This window comes from Pteropus medius, unplaced genomic scaffold (assembly GCF_902729225.1).
Source record: "Pteropus medius unplaced genomic scaffold, Ma_sr-lr_union100, whole genome shotgun sequence".
In the NCBI taxonomy this organism is placed as follows: domain Eukaryota; kingdom Metazoa; phylum Chordata; class Mammalia; order Chiroptera; family Pteropodidae; genus Pteropus; species Pteropus medius.
The window spans coordinates 5002561-5023523 of NW_024342644.1; the positions used below are offsets into that span (position 1 = coordinate 5002561).

Below are 20963 nucleotides of genomic sequence, written 5' to 3' on the forward strand. Positions count from 1 at the left end.
GTATATAATTCTCTTTATACATTTTGAATTAGATTTGCTAATATTTGGTTGAGGATTTTTTTTGCAATATATTACATGTTCATGAGATATATTGGGCTGTAGTTTTGTTTTTTTTTTTTACAATGTCTTTGTCTTTTTTTGATATTAGGATAACGTTGGCCTATAGAATGACTTAAGCAATATTACCTCTGCTTCTATCTTCTGAAAGAGATTGTAGAGAATTGGTATAATTTCTTCCTTAAATGTTTGGTCAGTGAACCCATCTGGGCTTGGTGCTTTCTATTTTTGGAAGGTTATTTATTATTGAATCAATTTCTTTAATATAGGCCTATTTAGGTTGTCTATTTCTTCTTGTGTAAGTTTTGGCAGATATGCCTTTCAAGAAATCAGTTCATTTCATCTAGGTTCATTTGTGGGCATAGAGTTGTTAACTGTATTCCTTTATTATCCTTTTAGTTTCCATGGAATCTATAGTGATGTCCTCTCTTTTATTTCTGATGTTAGTAATTTGTACCCTTTCTCTTTTTTCTTTATTTAGCCTAGCTAGAAGCTTATCAATTTTATTGATCATTTCAAAGAACCAGCTTTTGGTTTCTTTGGTTTTCTCTATTGATTTCCTGTTTTCATTTTTATTGAAAATTTTTGCTCTACTTATTATTTTTTTCTTCTTTTCCTAGTTTTCTAAGGTGGAAACTTAGATTACTGATTTAAGATCTTTCTTCTTTTCTAATATATTCATTCAATACTATAAATTTCCCTCTAAGCACTGCTTTCAGTGACTGAATCTTCAAAATTTTGATCTTAAGTTTTCATTTTCATTTAGTTCAAAATACCTTTTTCGCCGAAGTATAACTGAATATAACATTACATTACTTTTAGGTGTACAACATAATGATTTGATATTTGCATATACCACTAAATGATCACCATAATAAATCTAGGTAACATCCGAGTTCACATATTTTTAAATTTCTTCTTTGACCCATGTGTCACTCAAAGTGCATAGTTTAATCTCCACATATTTTGAGATTTTCCGGTTCCTTTCTCTTACTGACTTCTGGTTCAATTCCACAATGGCATTGAACTATTAATTATTAGGAGTCCAGTCTACTAATAAACCCGAGAGTAGACATTATATAAATCTATTCTTTTAAATTTGTTAAGGTGTGTTTTATGACCCAGAATATGATTTATCTTAGTGAATGTTAATGTAAGCTTGAGAAAAATGTGTATTCTGCTGTTGTTGACTAGTCTACAGATGTCCCTTATAGCCAGTTGATTGACAGCATTGTTGAGTTCAACTACATCCTTACTAATTTTCTGCCAGTGGATCTTCTGTCCATTTCTAAGAGAGGGGTATTGAAGTTTCCAATTATGACAGTGACTTCATCAATTTCTTCTTTCACTTCTATCAGTTTGATCTTCTGTTGCTAGATGCATATGTATTAAGAATTGTCTTCTCAGAGAACTGACCTTTTTATCGTTATGCAATGGTTTTCTTTTTTGCTGATAACTTTCCTTACTTGGAAGTCTGCTCTATCTGAAACTCATATAGCTACACCTGCTCTCTTTTGGTTAAAATTGGTATGGTATATCTTTCTGTATCAATTTATTTTTAATTTACATGTCTCTTTATATTTAAAGTGTGTTTCTTGTAGACAACATATAGTTGGATTGTGTTTTTGATCCACTCTGACAATCTCTGTCTTTTAATTGGTTCATTCAGACTATTGAAATTCAAAGTGATTACTGATGGATTAATATGTACCACATTCATTCTGTTTTCTATTTGTTGCCTTTGTTATTTGTTTCTATTTTTGTCACACTCTCCTTTTCTGCCGTTTGTGGTTTTAACTGAGCGTTTTACATGATTCCATTTTCTTTCCTTTCTTAGCATATCAGGTATACTTCTACTTGTACTTGCTTAAGTGGTTTTTCTAGGCTTTGCAATATACATTTGCAACTAATCCAAGTTCACTTTCAAATGACACTGTACCACTACACAGTAGTGTAAGTACCTCATAATAACAAAATAATCTTAATCCCCTTTATCTGTCCTTTGCTGTCTTTCATTACACTGATATATAAGCATATATGTGTATATATGATATATACATAAGTGTACATAATTAAATACATTGTTGCTCTTATAATTTTGAACAAATTATTATCTGTTAGATTAAGAATGTAAAAATAAAAGTTTTTATTTTACCTTCATTTATTCCTTCTTTGATGCTCTTCCTTTCTTTTATATCTTTTATAGACTCAAGTTTCTGACTTATATCTGTTCTCTCTAAAGAACTTGTTTTAACATTTATTATAAGGCAGGTCTACTGGCAAAAAATTCCTTTAATTTTTGTTTGTTTGAGAAACAAACAAACAAAAATTTCTCCTTCACTTTTTAAGAATAATTTTGTAGGATACAGAATTCTAGGTTGATAGTTTTGTTTCTTTTTTCCATCTCAACACTTTAAGTGTTTCACTCTATTCTCTTTTTTGCTTGCATGGTTTCTGAGAAGCAGTCAGATGTAACTCTTATTTTTGTTCCTCTGTATGTAGGGTATTGTTTTCCTCTGGCTTCTTTTAGAATTTTTATCTTTGATATTCTGTAATTTGAAAATGATACACTGAGGTGTAGTTTTTGGGGTATTTATACTGCTTGGTATTCTCTGAGCTTCCTAGATCCGTGGTGTGGTGTTTGACATTCATTTGGGAAATATTCTTAGTTATTATTGTTTCAAATATTTCTTCTGTTCCTTTCTTTTTTCCTTCTCTTTCTGGTACTCCCATTATACATATGTTTTATTTTTTGTAGTTGTCACAAGATCTTTGATATTCTGTTTTTTTGTTTTTTTTTCCAGTCCTTCTTCTCTTTGTTTTTTGTTTTTGAAGATTCTATTGCCATATTCTCTGGCTCAGAGTTTGAGCCATGTACAGATTGAGCCATGTAATAATTCTATCAAAGCCATTCTGCATTTCTGTTACAGTGTTTTTGATCTCTAGCATTTCTTTCTCATTCTTTATTTACATCTATCTCTCTGCTTACATTGCCCATGTATTCTTGCATGCTGTCTACTTTATCCATTAGAGCCCTCAGCACATCACTCATAATTGTTTTAAATTCTCAGTTTGAAAATTCTAACACGCGTGTCATTTCTGGTTCTGATGCTTGCTTCGTCTCTTCTAATTGTGTTTTTGCCTTTTGGCATGCCTTGTAATTTTTTCTTGATAGACGAACGTGATGTACTGGGTAAAAGGAATTGCTGCAAATAGGACTTCTGTAATGTGATGTTGAGGTGTGAGGGGAGGGGAAGTGTACTTTAGTCCTATGATTAGGTCTCAGCCTTTTAGCGAGCCTATTATCTCTGGACTATGAACTTCACAAGTCTTTCTCAATTTTTTAATTCCCTCTCAGATGGGATAGGTTGGCTAGTGGGCTTGATTCGGGTATTTTCCTTCCCCATGTGGAAGACTCGAGCGAGTTGGAATTGAGTATTTCCTTCCTCCAGTCCAGATTAAGCTCTGGTTAACTAGTTTCCTGTGAGGGCAGTCCTTGTTAAGAATAGAATTCCCCCCAATATTTATTGTGGAAACCTGGTCAAGCCGCTGGAGATAAATCTCACAATATTGTGGAGTACCCCCGACCCAGCCCAATCTCATGACTGATCTCCTTTGGAGTTCTTCACTTTCAGAGTTGTCCACACTGAACTTCCAAAAATTTGTCAATTACACGTCAGGTTTTCCTACCCCAGCACTGGTTCCTGTGGCAGTTTCCCTCATAAGTCTCTGCTCCAGTAAGCTGCAATTCCTGTATTCATCTGTCTCTCATATCTTGGGGACAGCAGCTTGCCTTGTGTCCTCCTTTTTCTTATGGATCTAAGAAGAATTGTTGGCTTTTCAGCCTATTCAGCTTTTTAGTTGTTGTTGGGATGGAGTGGCAATCTCCAAGCTCCTTACATGTGAAACCAGAAACTGGAAGTCCCTCTTCCATTTAAAAAAAAAAAAGAGAATAAACTTATTCCATTTCAATTTTCAGACAGCATTTTGGAACTTCCATTCCAGCTTTATCCTCTTGGTAACAGAGCATCTCCCTGTTACCTGCCTTTGATGTATGTATATGTGAGATTGTGGATAAGGTGTGAATGTGGAGATTATGCAAACCTATGTGGAAGGAGCTTAGGGGAAGTTATCTGGTGGAAAGGATGGTGGGACTGTGATGATGAGAGGTCACTAAGAGGCTCTATGAGAAACTATTTTTACTTGGAATGTTTCTGTTCAAACATTGTGTTCAATCATTTAAACACTGGAATGTTCAAAATGGCAAAGTTCTCCAAAGATGCTTTTATACTTACTACGAGATTTTATTCTTTGTGCTTATTATGGTTATTTTTATCGTATTTATCTGGGGGATGCTTGGAAGTACTTAGGAATATTATTGGAGTTGGGAGACTCAAGCAACACCCAAACTGCCATTTTATGCCGTCACAGCCAAGAATAAAATATACAAGTACATAATGCTTCTTCTTTATGATTTCTTTAGTTCCCATGGACTTTTACAGTTTTGCATGATAAATTTGAGAAACAGCTCTCCCTCTTCCCAATGTGCCAATAGGAAAGGTCACAAGAAGCCAGAATTACCATTAACAAAAGAAACCTGCATATCTGCTTGTGCTAAAACCAGTTCTGAGGGCCAAATCTGTTTTATCAGCAATAGAGTCTAAACCTAAGAGTTAAGAAATGGGAAATAAGGTTGACTGCTATTTGTTGTTGAACCTGGAATTGCCACAGTGACACAGAAGAAAAACCAGCTTTACTTGGACTATAATTGGCCCCATAATTTTAGTGAGCATCTTAATATCTCACCTGGACTACTTGTACCTGCCAGTACTTGGCATGTGTCACTTGTGTTATACATATGGCTGGCACAGATTACAGTGTTTATTCTATCTTACTGAGGAGAAAACGAAACTTTGAACAATGTCCTTACGAAATAAATAAGCCATGCAATCATTTCTGAGTAGTGGGATTATAAGTGGTTTTTGTTCTCTTCTTCAAATTTATTGTCAAAATTTTCTATATCAAACATTTAAATTTTATTATAAAAATTATTTAAAAGATATCACTGAGTGAAATAGAAGTTTATTATTTAATATCATAATCTAAAAGCATTTCCTAAGTACCTATACTGTGTGCCTCGGTGCTACCAGGTATAAATCACGGGAAACAAATCATGAGCACAGAGAGTGATTAGTGAGTGTGAGTAATAAGTGATAAGGTGCTAGTTGTGTGAAACAGATAACATTCAATCTTGAAATAAATGAATGTCTGATAACCATGACTGAAAAGGTAAGTTTTCCCATTTGGTTAGCTAGGCAAAACACAAGAAGCATTATAATAAAAAAGAGAAAGACATTATTTTTTGAAGAAAAGATTTCTTTCCCTCTAGAACCCAGGAAGCACCATACTTGATACCCAGTCATTTCTGACTGTCGTTCCCCTTACCATTGCTCTCTGGCTCTTTAAGACAAGTGGGTTCCCTAAAGCTTATGACTCAGTCACAGCTGCCTTTTTGAAGTTTCCAGTGTGCACACATTTACAGAGTCTAAATTTACAGTCTCACTAGGGAAAGGAAGCAGTAATGTCACACTCCACTTACTTAAAAAAATGGCAATGCTCCATTAAATCATAAAGACAAGTTAATTTAAAGACTTTGGCCTGCTAAAATACCAACCAAGTCCCAGTCGATTTCAGGCTCTGCCTTAGCCAAAGCATATATCAAAAGGTCAATAACTTTATATTATGTAATTGTTATAAATTAGTATATTTACTGCCTTTACAGTTGACAGTTTTTTTTTTTCAATGATCCCACTCTCATGGCAGAGAAAGGAGGCATGCTTATTGAAGAGAGCTAAATAGTTCTGCAGTTTAGAAAGGAAAGATGAGTAGGTAAATTGAGAATGTCAATATTAGACTACTAGGCACATTTTATAAAAAAGATAACCATTCAGGCACTGATAATAAAAGAGGTTTATTTTTCACTAATAGGACTGTTGCCTTGGCAACTTCCAGCTCACATAAGTATTTACAGCAGCCATTGTGCACAGTTCCGACACTAAGGAACAGCTCCAACGTGTCCTTTCTACATCCGTGCCTGAAATTTATTATATATCTCAGCTACATTATTGGCCCCAGTTCAAGTTACCTCAACACCCAACCAGCTACATCCAAAACATGTCATATCTAGCCCCAAAGAGGCAATTTAAACAAATTTTTTGGTATGTCAAATTGATAAAAGGTAGAACTGATAAATTGTTTTCTTTTGCAAAAAGGATGATTTATATAGGGAAGTATAGCTTTGTTTTTATTTTCCTGCCTATCCAGCAGAGGGCAAAGTATTTTTAAACAATTAATGCCATGAATATTAATGCACATTCAAATCATGTATTGTTTCCCTAAAATTCTCATTTTCCTTGTTGGTAATTATCACCTACTAGCCTAAAACACTTTCGGATACTGCACAGTATGAATCAGCACAATGTGTGTGGGTGGGGGGGAAGGGAGGGCAAGGGTCACAATAAATATTAGGAAATGCTTGCCATTGACTTAGCACACTTCCAATTCTAGAAATTTGCCTTGAGAAAATAATTGTACAATTATAAAATAATGTCTGTACAACAATATGCACTGCAATTTCATTTCTAATAGGGGAAGACCTAAAAACATCAAACGTCACTAAGTTTTTAAATGATTATAAATAATGCTAGATTACCATCCTTACAGGGCCGGGACCAGGGTGAGGCTGCTGAGGAGTTCAGGTGTGCTCCCTCTTAGGGTCACATCCCGGGGACTTGCTTGTCTCACCCTAATCTGAGCCCTGCATTCATATACGTATATTTATCTCACCTATACACAATTTCGATTGTGCAAATCAGTTATGTTTTAACTATACAATGAAATACTATGCAGTCATTATGAATGATAATGTAGACCACGACTTACTGACAAGGAAAGAGATTCAGAAAGTATGGTCTAACTTGAGCAAGCAGATTACAAAAACAATGCTCAGAAAAAGTTTGCAAAATCTGTAATATAAAACCAATCACTATAATTTTAAAAACCCAACATAGAACTCTTGTAAGTAATTAATTGTTGCAATTTGTATTTTAGAAGATCAAGGATTTGAAAGAGTTAAAAAAGTGAGCATTTCTTAAGGCATGAGAACAGGAAAAAACCACTACTGTATGTTTAAATCCATTTGCTTTTCTGACAGGTATGAATATTGTTATGATTTTATATTCTGAACGAAACCATTCTCCTAAATTAACTTCATTTTCATATTCAATCATTGTATAGCTACAAAACACTTGGCAGATTGGCCCCTTTCCAAATCTCTAACTTGTTTTTCTAACACTTAAGGAATCTAAGGCATTTTAATCAACACTTTTAAACCAAATCTTTTGACTTAGGAAGCCAGAACTCTTCATGGTTGCTGAATGTTGGGTCTATACAAGTAAACAATACTTGGCTACTCTAAGACCACTCTGAAATATTAGAGACAACTGGTACTCCTGATTCTAGAATGCACTGTGACACTGAACACTGTCCTTTCACTTGTGTTATTTAAGCCATTCTCTTATTTGACTGTCATGCATGTGTCTATGCCTTGTGTCCCCAAGTAGATAATATTGTTCTTGAGGACTAGGACAGTGGGTTCCTACATAGAAGGGCCTTTATTACTACAGAAGCTCAGTAACTACTGCTCAATAATGAAGGACTAAAATGGGTGGAAAACAGGTGGTATACTAGAGAAACCGAAAGCTTTAGATCTTCAGATAGGCCTAGATAGAGTTCAACTTCACCCCTTACTAGCTGCATGACCATAAGCGAGTTACCTTAGCTTTCTGAGGCTTGGCTTCTTCATCTCGAATGTTACCTACCTCAAGTGTTTGCCTAATGATCAAGTGAAGCAATGTCTCTCACCAGTGGGCCAAGTGCCTGACACATAACAGGCTCTCAATAAATACTAGTTCTTTTTCTTTCCCCTTCTTTACAGTCGCCTCTCTTACTGATATGGAAAATGAAAATAAGGCAGAGAAAAAAGGTTGATCTCTACCGATGACAAAATTTAGCTATGAACCAGATTTTGTTCATTCATTAACCGTATCCACCCAACATCAATCCATCTACACTGAGATTTCACTATAAATACTCAACCTGTGAATAGTCCTTGCTGAAACTGGTTCCCTTACTCCCCATGAATCTGCAAGTAGCTTGGACCCTGGACCACTAAGGCAGGCGCCCTACAGCCAAGCCGTGTGGGATCCATACCACCTGGTGCCTGCATTTTCTCTTCTGTCTTTTGCTGCTCAGTGAACTCCCTTCCAGGCAATATCTGGATTCAAAGATTTTTTTAAGTACCAAATGTTCCTTTTCCTCTCTTCTGATGATAACAGTTAACACATATTTGTAAAAAGCAAAAGACATAGATGTTTAGGAAGTAAAAGCTCTTAGTAAGTCAGCTCCCTAAAAATGACCACTGTCAGTAATTAGATGAGTACTGTTTCAGACCTCATTTTTAATAAGGTGAATCTTTTTAAGTGCATATAGGTCCTCTTTGCCTTCTCTTCTTTCAATTACTGCTCAATTATCCTTAGACAAATCTCTTTTCTTGCCTTTTTGTGTCCCTTTTGTGAATTCCAAAGTAATCCATATAATCAAAGGAGTGTGATATCCACTCATAAAGAAAAAGAGAAATTCTATGTTAGGTAGCACAAGTAGAAAGGAATCAGGCCCAACATTAGCTGAAAGTAAGCATAATCTGCATAGAAATCTCCACCAATTTCTTTGTCTTTCTCTAATTAAGCTCGCACTCCTCCAGGTACCAGCATTCATAATAAATGACTATGTTTCATTTAATGTTATTATTTCCTTGCATCCATTATAAGCATAGTGGAAAGATGTTTTCCAGCATTTCGCATTACATAAGTGCTGTTCAAAAAAACCTTTGGTGAGGTTTTTCTTTTTAATTTCTCATCTGTCACAGACTAATACTTTAGTAAAATAAAGAGCCTCACTAGAAACATGAAACAAAAACCAGACATACAAAGCACGAGTCCTGGTTTTTTAAATTACTAGATAGAACAGACTTAAAATTGCTCTGTTGGATTGTTATCAAAGTTTTTGGTCTTACAATTTCTGTACTTACCTTGTGACAGACCATTAGCAAAGATTCTGTGGACGGCGGTGGTCTATGTACTACACACAGAGTAATGCTTGTCTGTACCTTTGCATAGGAACCAAACCGCTCATTGCTTACATTAGGTCTATGGGCAAATATCTTCCAAGTTTCTAAGAACTATTTTACAAATGAACTTTGGGGTGGGAGTCCCAATTGAAAAGTTTGGTACTGTCTGTGTTTGGATATATTGAGACCTTCATTTTAAAATACAGTAAGTTTCAGAAAAATACCCTGTCTCAGAAAGAGCTCATGGGATTTTTATTGGAAATGACTATGTCAATTTATTGATGATTTTTCACATCACTTATGAATTCTCACCTTGCTTTTTTCAGCTGCCTTAGAACTCTAGTCTTTCAATGGCTCACTTTCCTTAACTACAAAACAGGAATGAGAATGAAGAGGACAAGGGAGGTACCAGATAAATTGTCAGGGCTATGACAAATTTAGGACTCTTCTCTGTGTGCGTGCGTGTGTGTGTATGTGTGTGTGTGTGTGTGAGATAAAAATCTATCGAGTCTATATTTCTCCATATTTCACTTGCTAATTCACTACTTAAAACCTGGCCTTGATTTTTATTTTAACTGCTAGTCTAGGACACTGCTTGATTCAAATTGTCAAATTCATCCATTCATTGATTCAATAATTCATTAAGGAGTTGATTCATTCATTAAACATTCATTTTCGTTCATTCATTTAGCAAACATTTATTAACCACTTACTATGAGCACAGTGCTAGACACTGAGAGGGTCAGAGAAAAACAGCATACTTCTGGAACCTTGAAATAAACCTCAATAATCCACAGGTGGGCCAAAAAAGATAAATCATACTACTTTTTCTGAATATTAAGCTGTTTTAACTAAAGCAATCAAAAGTATCAGCATTCCAAGTACCTTACTATTTAAAATACTTATTTGCAAAGTGTTTTCTGAAAGGGGAAGGATTTTTATTGCAAATGCAGAGGAGTGATAAATTATTAATTCATTGAATGCCTTGTTTTCTTTTACATTACCAAAACATCTTATATTGATATAGTAAAAAGAGCTGGCTTACAATATGTTATAAAATGTATAATATCACATTTTAAAACTTATAATATTGAACCACAATCTAACTATAACTAGAAAACAAAACAAAACAAAAATACTAAAGATCCTCTGAAAGGGTAGTTCTGGAGAAAAATCTCTGGAGAAAAGTTGCTGGTTACCCTCAGGAACTCCTGACATAGACTGAGCTATAAATTCTTGCTGTGCTTTTACTTAGAGCAAAGTCATTTATATGAAACTCAATAATCTAATTTTCCCCCTGGTGCAGGTCAAGAGGTGCCTGCTGGTGGGTAACACAGCTTACTTACCCCTAACCACAGCAGCCTGGGCACTCAGAATGCAAGCCTGTGTATTTTGGATCTACCATTTTGCTTATGCCAGTGAATAAAGAACAGAAAAAGAAATAGGCTTTCTTAGAAGCTTTCCTTTAAAGAGCCGAAAGAAAAACACTCAGACAAAAGTTTAGCAAAAGCATATACTGTCCAGGAAGAAACAAAAGGGCAGGTATCACCTTAACCCGAGAGATTCCAACTAAGGCCAACAACTTAGCAGGAGATGGACTGTGAGTCAAAGCATATGTTTGGTAGTAAAGCATGTGTTCGATGCTGAGAATAAAAATTCTACACGTTCTTGGGAAGGAATGATAACAGAGACTAATCTATCTATGACCTTCTGCAAATTTGGTAACAACAACGGAGTGAGTGATGATCAGGCTGAGACAAGGCCAATGCGATGGGGCAGAAGCGAAGACCCATGAGGGGCAGAGTTCATTTGTCTTGGAGGTCACCATGCTCCCTGACCCTCAGCACTCCTCTGAGGAGACACACGAAAGGCACGAGTTACGGAAATGCTCCACCCTCTCAGCTTTTGTCCCTGAGCCAACGGTCATAATGACCTTTCCTTATATTGTGGACATTTGGTAAGGAGAATGGTTACAGTGAGAGTGCAGAGGGCAGGTAAGTGCCACTTGCTTCTCACTAGGGATCCAGTTACTGACAAAGGTGTTGGGAGGCATAACTGCCCAGCCAATCACAACCAGGCATCTCCCAATGCGATGGATTGACACTCTGGAGATGAGATTCCTGGCTCTGCCATCAAGACGTGGTGCTCCATTTAACATATCACCTAACTTCTCTAGTTTGCAGTTTCCTTCTCTGCCGAGAGAAGGAAGGAGAGAAAGATGGATGGATGGATGGAAGAAAAGAAGGAGGAAGGAAGTCAAAGAAAGTAAAAGAAAAGGGGCTGTATATTGGAATGTGTAATTTCTAAGGTATTTCTCTAATAATTCTGACTATTGTAGCTGGCTAAGACAGTAAGAAAGGAGATTCAAAGCCTGTATGAAATCTAGAGGCAGAATTCTTTACACAGTCATTTTTTTTGGCTCTCTGCCATTTGGAGAATGGGAAAGACATATAGATCCTTTGGGTTTGAGACTGCCAAGGTATTCTTTGTCTAGTTATAATAAAAATAAATGTTCAAGTGAAGATAATTATCAGGAAACCAGAAGTTAATAGGAGGACCGATTTGTCTGAAGGTGAGTGAGAGGGTGAAGGAGATCTGTGTAGAATGGGCTATTCTGTTGAGTCAATCCCAAACTTGTGCTTTTGATAATATTTCTTAGCAGGGGCAGCTGGGTTTCTATGTAGTCCCAGATTATAAAGCACCAAAAATGCAAATGGCCACTTTTTCTAAGATCAAAGGAAGAATACAAATAGAATTAGTAAAATAAACACATATTTTTGTATTATTTATTGCAGAGATTGTATTAATTATCCCAGAGGTAAGTTCCACATGAAGGTAGAAGAGACAACCTGTAAGACCAAGAAGGACAGACTCATGGAGACCTCAAGGTCTTTTTAGACGAAGGAGTCTGATTTCCTTATATATCATGGGAAAGTAGGATGAAATTTTATCTTTAGTGTTCTGTATATCCCTTTTCTGACATGTTGCCTTCTGCTTGCTTCACATGTTCAGATGATTGAGGTACTTTCCCTGGCGTGGCCCAAGATGCTTTTTATAATGGTGATAATGCTGCCTTATCACAAGCTTTTCAACTGGAAACCAAATCGCCCCCTCATGCTTTAATGCTGAGACAGCGGGTGAGTCACTCAAACAGGTTGTGAGAGCCAGAAGGCCCTGGGAAGTGAGGTCATCCAGCCTTATTACTGAGCAGGTTAAGGGACTAACTCAAGGTCATGCTGTAAAAAAGCAGAGCCAGCTCTAAAATCCAAATACAAACTGCCAATGCTAATCAGAGGAAAATACTCCTTATTTTGTCATTCTTTGAACTCTACCAAGCCAGCATGGTATAAAATGAACAAAACATTTTGTAGATGGTTTAAATAAATGACAAGGACTAGGAACTCTAGAATAGTGATGGTGACCCATCAAAAGTGATGCTACAATAATTATCTTAATAATTATCTTATAAAGTCAGGGAATGCAATAGTGCAGTGCGGTTTAATCATACCATGCTTAAGTGTGTTATACTTCTCGGTTGAATTTATTGCCCTTTTGTTCAAATCGTGGTTCTGTCATTCTTATTAAACAACATGAAAGTGTTTCTTTTTTATCCATTTTAATCAAGAGTAAGAAATAAATGTTCCAGACATCAAGAAACATTTCAAATGTAAACTCTATAAAAGGGTTTGAGTTAGGAAGAGCTATATGATTTGCAGCTGTTTCATGATTGTCAAATCATTTAGAAATAGACTTGAGATTTAGTATATCCGTATACCATGAAAAACCACAGGACAGCTTTGTAAAAAAAAAAAAATCACATTTGTTCATTTAAGGAGAAATTATGTCTGACAAAGGGCTTGGTTTTACGTACGCCCAGTTTCTAGAGGATCCTTTCCTGTGACACTGAGGACTATATTTACTCTAAACATCTATTATAAAATGATGCATTGTTTATTCTCTCTTAAAAGGGGTGCAAGCTGTGTCAGTGTTCCAAGGTTTAAGAGTAATTTAAATAAGCCCTTTGGTTTATGTTGCATATAAGAAGGCTTTACAAGATCTAATCTTTGCTAAACCTGTTATGTTGGTCGGTTCAGCAGAGCTTCCTAATTGTAGCTATTAGTTCCCCCTTTTTTTGTGGTCTGTTTTGTCAATAGACTATTGAATGTTCAGTAAATTAAGCCCGACAAGCAGCCAACACATCAAGACAGACGTTAAATCATAGCTTGGCTGCCCTTATTCATTATTAGTATCTGTGAAATAGCTTTTAAACACAGGGACAGGATTTAACATGATGCACATTTGTGTCATTCTCAGATTTCCATACTACACAATCAGGTATGTGAGGGTTTTTTTCTAGGCAACAGGTGTGTTCTTGGAACAAAGTTCAACCCCGCCACTACTGGCTTATGTGAGAGGCAGCAGCTGCAAGCTTAATGTCAATGACACATGGTTCTATAAGAGAGAAAAAATAAACTACTTGTTCAATATGTTAAAATAATAGGCAGATGGATGATAGCTGTCTGTACTTTTTCTTTGTGTTGTAGAATCAGAGTCTAAACTTTCAGATGGTGTGTTTTTCTCTCTTTTTCTTCTCTCTTTCTTTCTCTCTCTTCCCTTTCCTTCCTTCTCTCTCTCCCTTCCTGCCTTCCTTCATTTTTTTAAAAAGTATTATATATCCATTATTGAGAATATTATTTCTTTTGGTTCACACTGCTTTCAGGTTAATGAGTAGAGAGAAGAAAAAACCTAATATAAATCAAGCTACACTTTATTTATAACTCAACTTTGTCCTAAAAAGAATTTAAAGGAACTGTTTATTAAGCAATTTGAAGAGACTTAGTATGCAAAATCTACATTTTAAAAATAAAATTAAATATACTTATTTATAGGCTTCATTCTCCAGTAAAAAATTTCTATACATAATTTTGTGATATTACTAACAAGAGTTATACTGTGTACCTCAGAAGCACAATGTCAACATTAATTAATACTACTAATAATGACACAATAATTATTGTCACTGTGTTCAAGAAAGTAAATATTCATCAATCACTCAAAAAATCCCTTTTAGTGTATTGGGGTAATATTCCATTTTGTATGTTAGCTTTCAGGTGCTATTGTGCCTTAGAATATAAGAAGCTCAGCCACTATCTTACTGCATAAGTGGTCTCTTGTAAACAAAAACATTAAGCTCAAGAACAGACCAGAGTACTTACAGAGCTTTGTGATATATTTGAAGTGAACATGTTTTATTACAAACTTTTCTTAAACTCATATATGTCAGAACTTCCCCTCTTTTGCCAATGGGTATTTCAATAGGAATATTTAATAAAAACAGAGGTCATGAGAATAATCTTCATTTTTCTTAGATGTGGCAAATAAATTCATTGCAAATGTGATGAGATAAGCACCTATTTAATTACAATCCTGGAACCTCTGGCATAACTTGAGTCACCAAATCCTCTGGAAGACCAGGGTTGCATGTTGCATATAATGTCTAATTGGGAATGAGCAAAAGAGAATCCCTTTTTTACTTTTTTTAACCCCAAGCCACAACTTTATTCAAGAATCAGAATTTCTCTGAATCTGTACTGAAAATGTTTTTGCCAGGTGTGTGTCATTGCTGAGAAATCTATAAGCAGATGGATTTGGAATTCAATCCTCTGTGAGAAACAAAGACAAATAAACAAGAAGAACCTGGTAATAAACTTCTTTTAGGTTTTTAATTTGGCTATTATTTTTGATTTTCACTAAATGCATTCAAAAAATGACTAACCATAGAGAGAATGCTAAACATTAAAAAATGTAAAAAAAGTGTCTAAAACTGGCTTGGATATCAGTAAAGGTTTCTACCGATTCATGGATTATCAAATTCCATAACTTTGTTTTTCTTAAGCTATACTTTTTTCAAAATACACATAACACAAACTTTACCATCTTAACTACTTTTAAGTGTACAGTAGTTCAGTAGTGTTCAGTATATTTATGTTGTATAAACAGAGCTCCAGAATTTTTTTTCAAGTTTACTTTGTATTGCAAAACTAAAATTCTATATCCACGAAATAAGTTGCCATTTCTCTTTCCTCCCGCTCCTGTTAACCACCATTCTACTTTCTGTTTCTATGATTTTGACTACTCTAGGTACCTCACATAAATGAAATCACACGGTATTTCCTGTTATGACCAGCTCATTTCACTTAGCATAATATCCTCAAAGTTTATCCATGTTGTAGCATGTGTCAGAATTTCCTTCCTGTTTACTGCTGAGTAATATTCCCTTGTATGTATAGACCACATTTTGCTTATCCATCCATCCGTCCACAGGCACTTGGGTTGCTTCCGTATTTTGGGCAATTGCGCATAGCGCAGCTATGAGAGTGGGGGTATGAATATCTCTTCGAGATCCTGCTTTCAATTATTTTGGGTATATATCTAGAGAGAGAGGAAACTGCTGGATTGTATGATAATTCTATCTCTAATTTTTTGAGGAAGCACCATACTCTTTTCCATATTGGCTGTACCATTTTACATTCCCCCTAGCAGTGCACAAGGGTTCCAATCTCTCAATATCCTTACTAACCCTTGTTACTTTGTTTTTTTTTTAAATCAATTTATTATTATTTTTTTAATAGTAGTGATCCTTTCCACGTAGAACAGGGGAGGAAAGTACTCACATGAGTCTCCACGTCACCAGCAAGGATCCTACTCTTCTTTAAAAACTCAGCCACCATACCGTTCATCAGTTTATCAAAAGCTTCCACCGAGGGTGCCACACCTTTGGAAGAAGAATATGTTGTTAGTTCCTGGTAGTTTAGTAAAAAGCATGTGACTTGACCAAAGCCACATGTCAAATAAGGAGCAGATCCAAAAACGGAACCAAGCCTTTTTAATCCAAAGCCAAGTGTACTTTCTCTTTTACCGACCGGCCCAGTTACAAATGTTATCCAGGACAATTAAAAGGTAATAATAGACTCTAGGCAAGTAGGAAAAGAAAGCTGATGTTACTTATTTTGTTCCTTCTTCACTTCCGGGATAGGAGAAGTGGTGATGGTGGGCATGAAAATGACTGCTGAGGTGATACAGATTGAGTTTTGATCTGCTGAATAACTGTAAAAGCTGAAGAGACAACAGCTCAATCTGGTGTGCTCTGCATTTCTTTCCCTGCCTTTTAATTCACAGAAAAAAATTGTCAAAGCCCTGGACTTCCTATGTCCCTAATACTGAGAAAGATATTATTGAGAAACTCAACACTACAGGCTATTAAAATACAAATCAAAACCTAGGATTCCCTTTCTCATATAGGATAGAAATATCCAACTCATAAATCTGTAAGATTAAGTTTCCTTCTTTGTCCCTCTTTTCCAAGTGCCCATTTCCACAGGCCCAAAGGGTGATGAAAACAGCTGTTTACAGCTCTCTGTACCTAGTCTAACTTCTAATAAGGCTACTGAAGCTGAGTTATCTTAAAGTTCAAAATACAGTATGTACCAACTTCCAGAACATAAAAGGGGTACAAGCCCAAAGAGTCTTATGGATCCATCTGGAAACAGATAAACCTGTTTGTTGTTGTGGAAAAGGCCTGAGAGGTTTCTGCTGGGTATATAAAGTGGTGGAAAATTTTAGAAATGTGACAAGCCTCTACATAGAAGAAGATATAATGATAAAAGGAAATATTTTACAATTTCCTTTCATCTCTCGGCTCTGCTCACACCTCCTCCAGGTAGCCTTTAATAACTTGTCTTTCACCCCAGCTTGCATCCTTTGAGCATCCCTCAGTCAAGGCATTTTCGGCCCTGTATAGCAATGCATGGAGACCAAAAAATCTGGAGGATTAGGACTATGTATAATTCATCTTAGATTTCCTTGCACTTAACATAGTACCTGTCACTTGGAAGGCATGCAAAAATATTTCTTCCATTGCTGAGTCAAACTTACCTGATTGTCAGGAAGAAAACAAAACACATTGAAACATCATAACACAAGTATCATTAGAAGGTGGTTCTTTGATCTGTGAATATTATGGATTTGTAATGGATTGAGTTCCTTCTAAGTTTCTTTTTAAATAAAAAGAAAAAAAAACTTAACTTTAGTTATAGCATTATTGTAATGATGATGTTTATATTTAAAGTGAGAAGTTGTCTCTAAGGTTTTATTAAAAATAGAATTTAGAAAATTACCAAAGCTTACTAATTAAGAAGAAATGGAAATAATGTTATTTAGGATTAGTCAAATGTTTTAAGGATGGCTATGATTCAGACATTTTACTAATTATCCTACTTACTAATTACCCTACTTAATTTTAAGTAGGATTATCAATTTCTAGCTAAGTTGTTTTAAAACCTCAGTTTAATAACTGGTTTGGAATGATTTGCTATTTTAGAAAATATTTGCTTAAATATTTAAGTAATTTAACTATGGCTTCTGATTTTGCTTGGCTTATTCATTTTCCTAGATTTTTTTTTATTAAAGAAAATTAAAAATGCAGTCTCGTAGCTCTTTAAATGAAATTCAAAGTATGGAGGTCCCCAGCCCCTTACACAACAACATTACACAATCTCTTGGGAATTGGATTTAAATTTTATTTTATGTATTCGTGGGTTTTATATTTGTGGTTGGCAATCTTAGAGACATGTGTTTTGTTCACTGGATGCCAAAGTCATAAGGAAACAAAGTTACTGAAGAGAACATAAAAATATTTTCTTACAAATAAGGTTTACTGAATCTCATAGACCAACCATATAGTTAACAAAAAGAGGCTTAAAACGAAATCATAGATGTGTCTCAGTTGATGCGGAAAAAACTTACAGGCCCCTGGCAGCCTTCCTTTAAATAACATCCCCTTTCAATTCATTCAAAGCATTTTAATTTTCATTATGTTCAGGGGGAAAAAAAAACCAGCCTGTGCATTTGTGCTCACACAGAAATTTCTGTCCCAGGGCATGTAATACAAGGCACAGCTCCAAATATGCCTGAAATTCTAGAAGCTCCAATGTGGATCTCGCCTGGTCAAAGCTTTGTTTGAAGGCCCCTCTTTCCTAAGGCTTTTCTTAGCCCCTAAAAGTGTGACAGGATTCAAAATGGGTCAGATAAGGAGGAAATGAATGTGAGACAAGAATAGAGTTGCTAGATTAAATACAGATAGCCCAGTTAAATTTGAATTTCAAATAAACAATGAAAAAATTTTTAGAATAAATGTATACCATGCAATATACCCCATACAGTATTTGGAACACACTTATACCAAAAAAAGTAGTTTATCTGAAATTCAAATTTAACTGGATGTCCTGTATTTTCATTTGCTAAATCTGCAACCTTAGACAAGAATTGGAAAAATTACTGTAGATAATTTAGAAAGTTCGCCATACATGTATCGTTTTAAAGAAATAGTTAACTTTTTATGTTATAATTTTTTAAATCTTTTTTTTTTAAAGTGTGGTATGCACATATAATTTTAAAAGCATATTGCTTAGGAACAGACAAAGGTAAAACAACGTGATGTGATCATGTAACATTAAAGTGATATCTGGGTTCACATCAGGCTGGCTTCCTTTAAAACTGCAGTTCTTAAATTTAATGTCTTGTTCTCTTTAAAATTAAAATCTACAGAATGATAATTCCTTCCAATTTACATTCTAACTGAGAACATTAGTTTCTTTTTTGATAATTACTTAGATAATATATTTAGTCGTTGAGTGTGGAACAGCAGTATAAACACTAAAATGAAAGAATAATGATATTTGGCACATGGATTATGCTTTTAACAGGCAGAGATACTGATTTTTGTGGACTGTGGGTTGAAACTTTTTCCCCCTTCTCTTTTTCAGGGATTGCTTGCATCTGGTTAATGTCATGGTCACATATAAAAGAAAGAGTAGGGCAGTCGAAGAAAGTCGATAGAAATATTTCTTGAGAAATAAATGAAAGGGACAAAAGGAAGTGAACCACGTAGAGACCAGTAACGACAACCGTTTGTGGCCCTACCTCCGTTGACACCGTTCATTTCCCCACAGTTCCCAGAAGGCTGGTGTGACTCCGCAGACAGCAACTCCAGTCGGCTGACTGCCCGCTCCAATCTTTCCATCAGTCCCTGCATCTCTGCCATTCTAGAAGAACACAGGTACAAATGGAGGCCATGTGAGTGTCAGGCAGGATTAGCAGGCTGACATCATCAAACTTTAGGCGGCAAAAAGGAAAATAAAAATTATTCGAAAGGGCTTTGATCACCTAGAGAGTATTTCTACCCATCAGGAAACTATGTGGAATTCAAAAGAAAGTAAAACTTAGAACATAAAAAAATAAAAATTTAGCTTATTTTCTATGCAGTTCAATGACTTTTACAAGACCCCTATTCAGTATACAAATATTCAATCTCTTAATGCCATTATCAAGTGTTTCCTTGGGTGCTTCTTTGGGCGTTGATCCAACTCATGCCTAGCACTTAACTTAAAAGTTCAGTAACATATATCTCACAATTAATACAGTCAACTTTTATCCTGATAAATAGTAGGAGCATATTTTAACTATTTTCAATAATTCCTTCTGTTAAAGTATAATTCTACAGGGGACATGAAATCTACTCATAATCCTTATTTACTCAATTACTTAATTTAAACAGCCCAGCACAGGAAAACTATGAGTTTGTTAAACTATGCATTATTTAGCAGGCCAACAGAGTGAATTGTCTTCTATTATTAGTTTGCTTCTGTGTTTCTGTTGCTAAATTATTTTAAATTGCAATTATTTCAAATGGTGGAGATTTTAACTTAAAATATTAAAATTGGTCACTTCCCTTTGCTGCTGGTTATTTTTACGTAAAATTTAGCTCTAGGTGGGATGATTTTTGGAGACAGAGATCTTCAGTTACTGAGCACTCTTGGCTGAGATAAACTGAGTTTGAAGCCAAGTAAGGAATTGGGGATAATAGTGGGGTTGTGTATCTATCCATCCTTCCTGCTTCCAAACAGATCTTAGATAGCTACACCGAATGTATCTAAGGTAAGTACCTTAAAATTACTGCCCCTGGAATGTAATGTTATTAAGAGAACCCAGTCTCATTTGTCCAGGTTCATGAGATCCAGCTGATAGGTACCATAACTCTGACTATACCAACTGCGACTGCTCTTGGCAAAATCAGGCTGCTGCCCCAGAGAGAGTAAAACAGGCCTCATCTCAGTGTCTATTTCTCACCCTTGTGAACTTTCCAAGCATCGTTCTGAGCCACAGAGAACTGGCACACTCCTGCATCAGAGAGAGCACTGCCCCAGAGCGTGGGTAAATTTTATTGCTCTAAGATGTGTAAATATTTTCTATTTCTTCTGGGAACTAGGCAGTGCATTTCTCTTTTGTGTTTTGTAGTCCATTAGTTTTGAGCTTAAATGTAATGATGACTTGCCACTGCCTTTTTTAAAAGCAAGGTTATACTTATCAAAACACGTGGATAGTTCTGTAATTCTGCATCCAAATGTCAGATGGTCATCAGATATGGATGGGGGAGTTCACTGGCTATTTTGGAAAGTCATCTCCTCTAAAACAGCCAGCAGCTACTCTTTCAAAATATGGGGCAGTGTTCTCTGCATGGCTGAAATCAGCATCTAATCCCAAGAGGATTCAAAATTAGAAGTTTCTCATCTATTCTTTTCCTCTTAACGTCAGAGCTTCTGCTTCCATTGCAATCGAAAAAAAAAGAAAAGGAAGAAGAAAATTAATTGAATCCATTACG

General features: G+C 35.6%; 1 protein-coding gene across 1 annotated transcript in view; it reads right to left on the minus strand.

Moving 5' to 3' along the window:
• CAP2 (cyclase associated actin cytoskeleton regulatory protein 2) overlaps window positions 1–20963 on the minus strand; it is a 119897-nt gene that overhangs the window by 81043 nt on the left and 17891 nt on the right. Inside the window, exons 3-4 of the mRNA XM_039866488.1 lie at window positions 19226–19347; window positions 15919–16019 (exon numbers count right to left, since the gene is read on the minus strand). Coding sequence (XP_039722422.1) covers window positions 15919–16019; window positions 19226–19346 — 222 coding nt within the window. The 5' untranslated portion in view covers window position 19347. The remainder of the gene's footprint in view (window positions 1–15918; window positions 16020–19225; window positions 19348–20963) is intronic.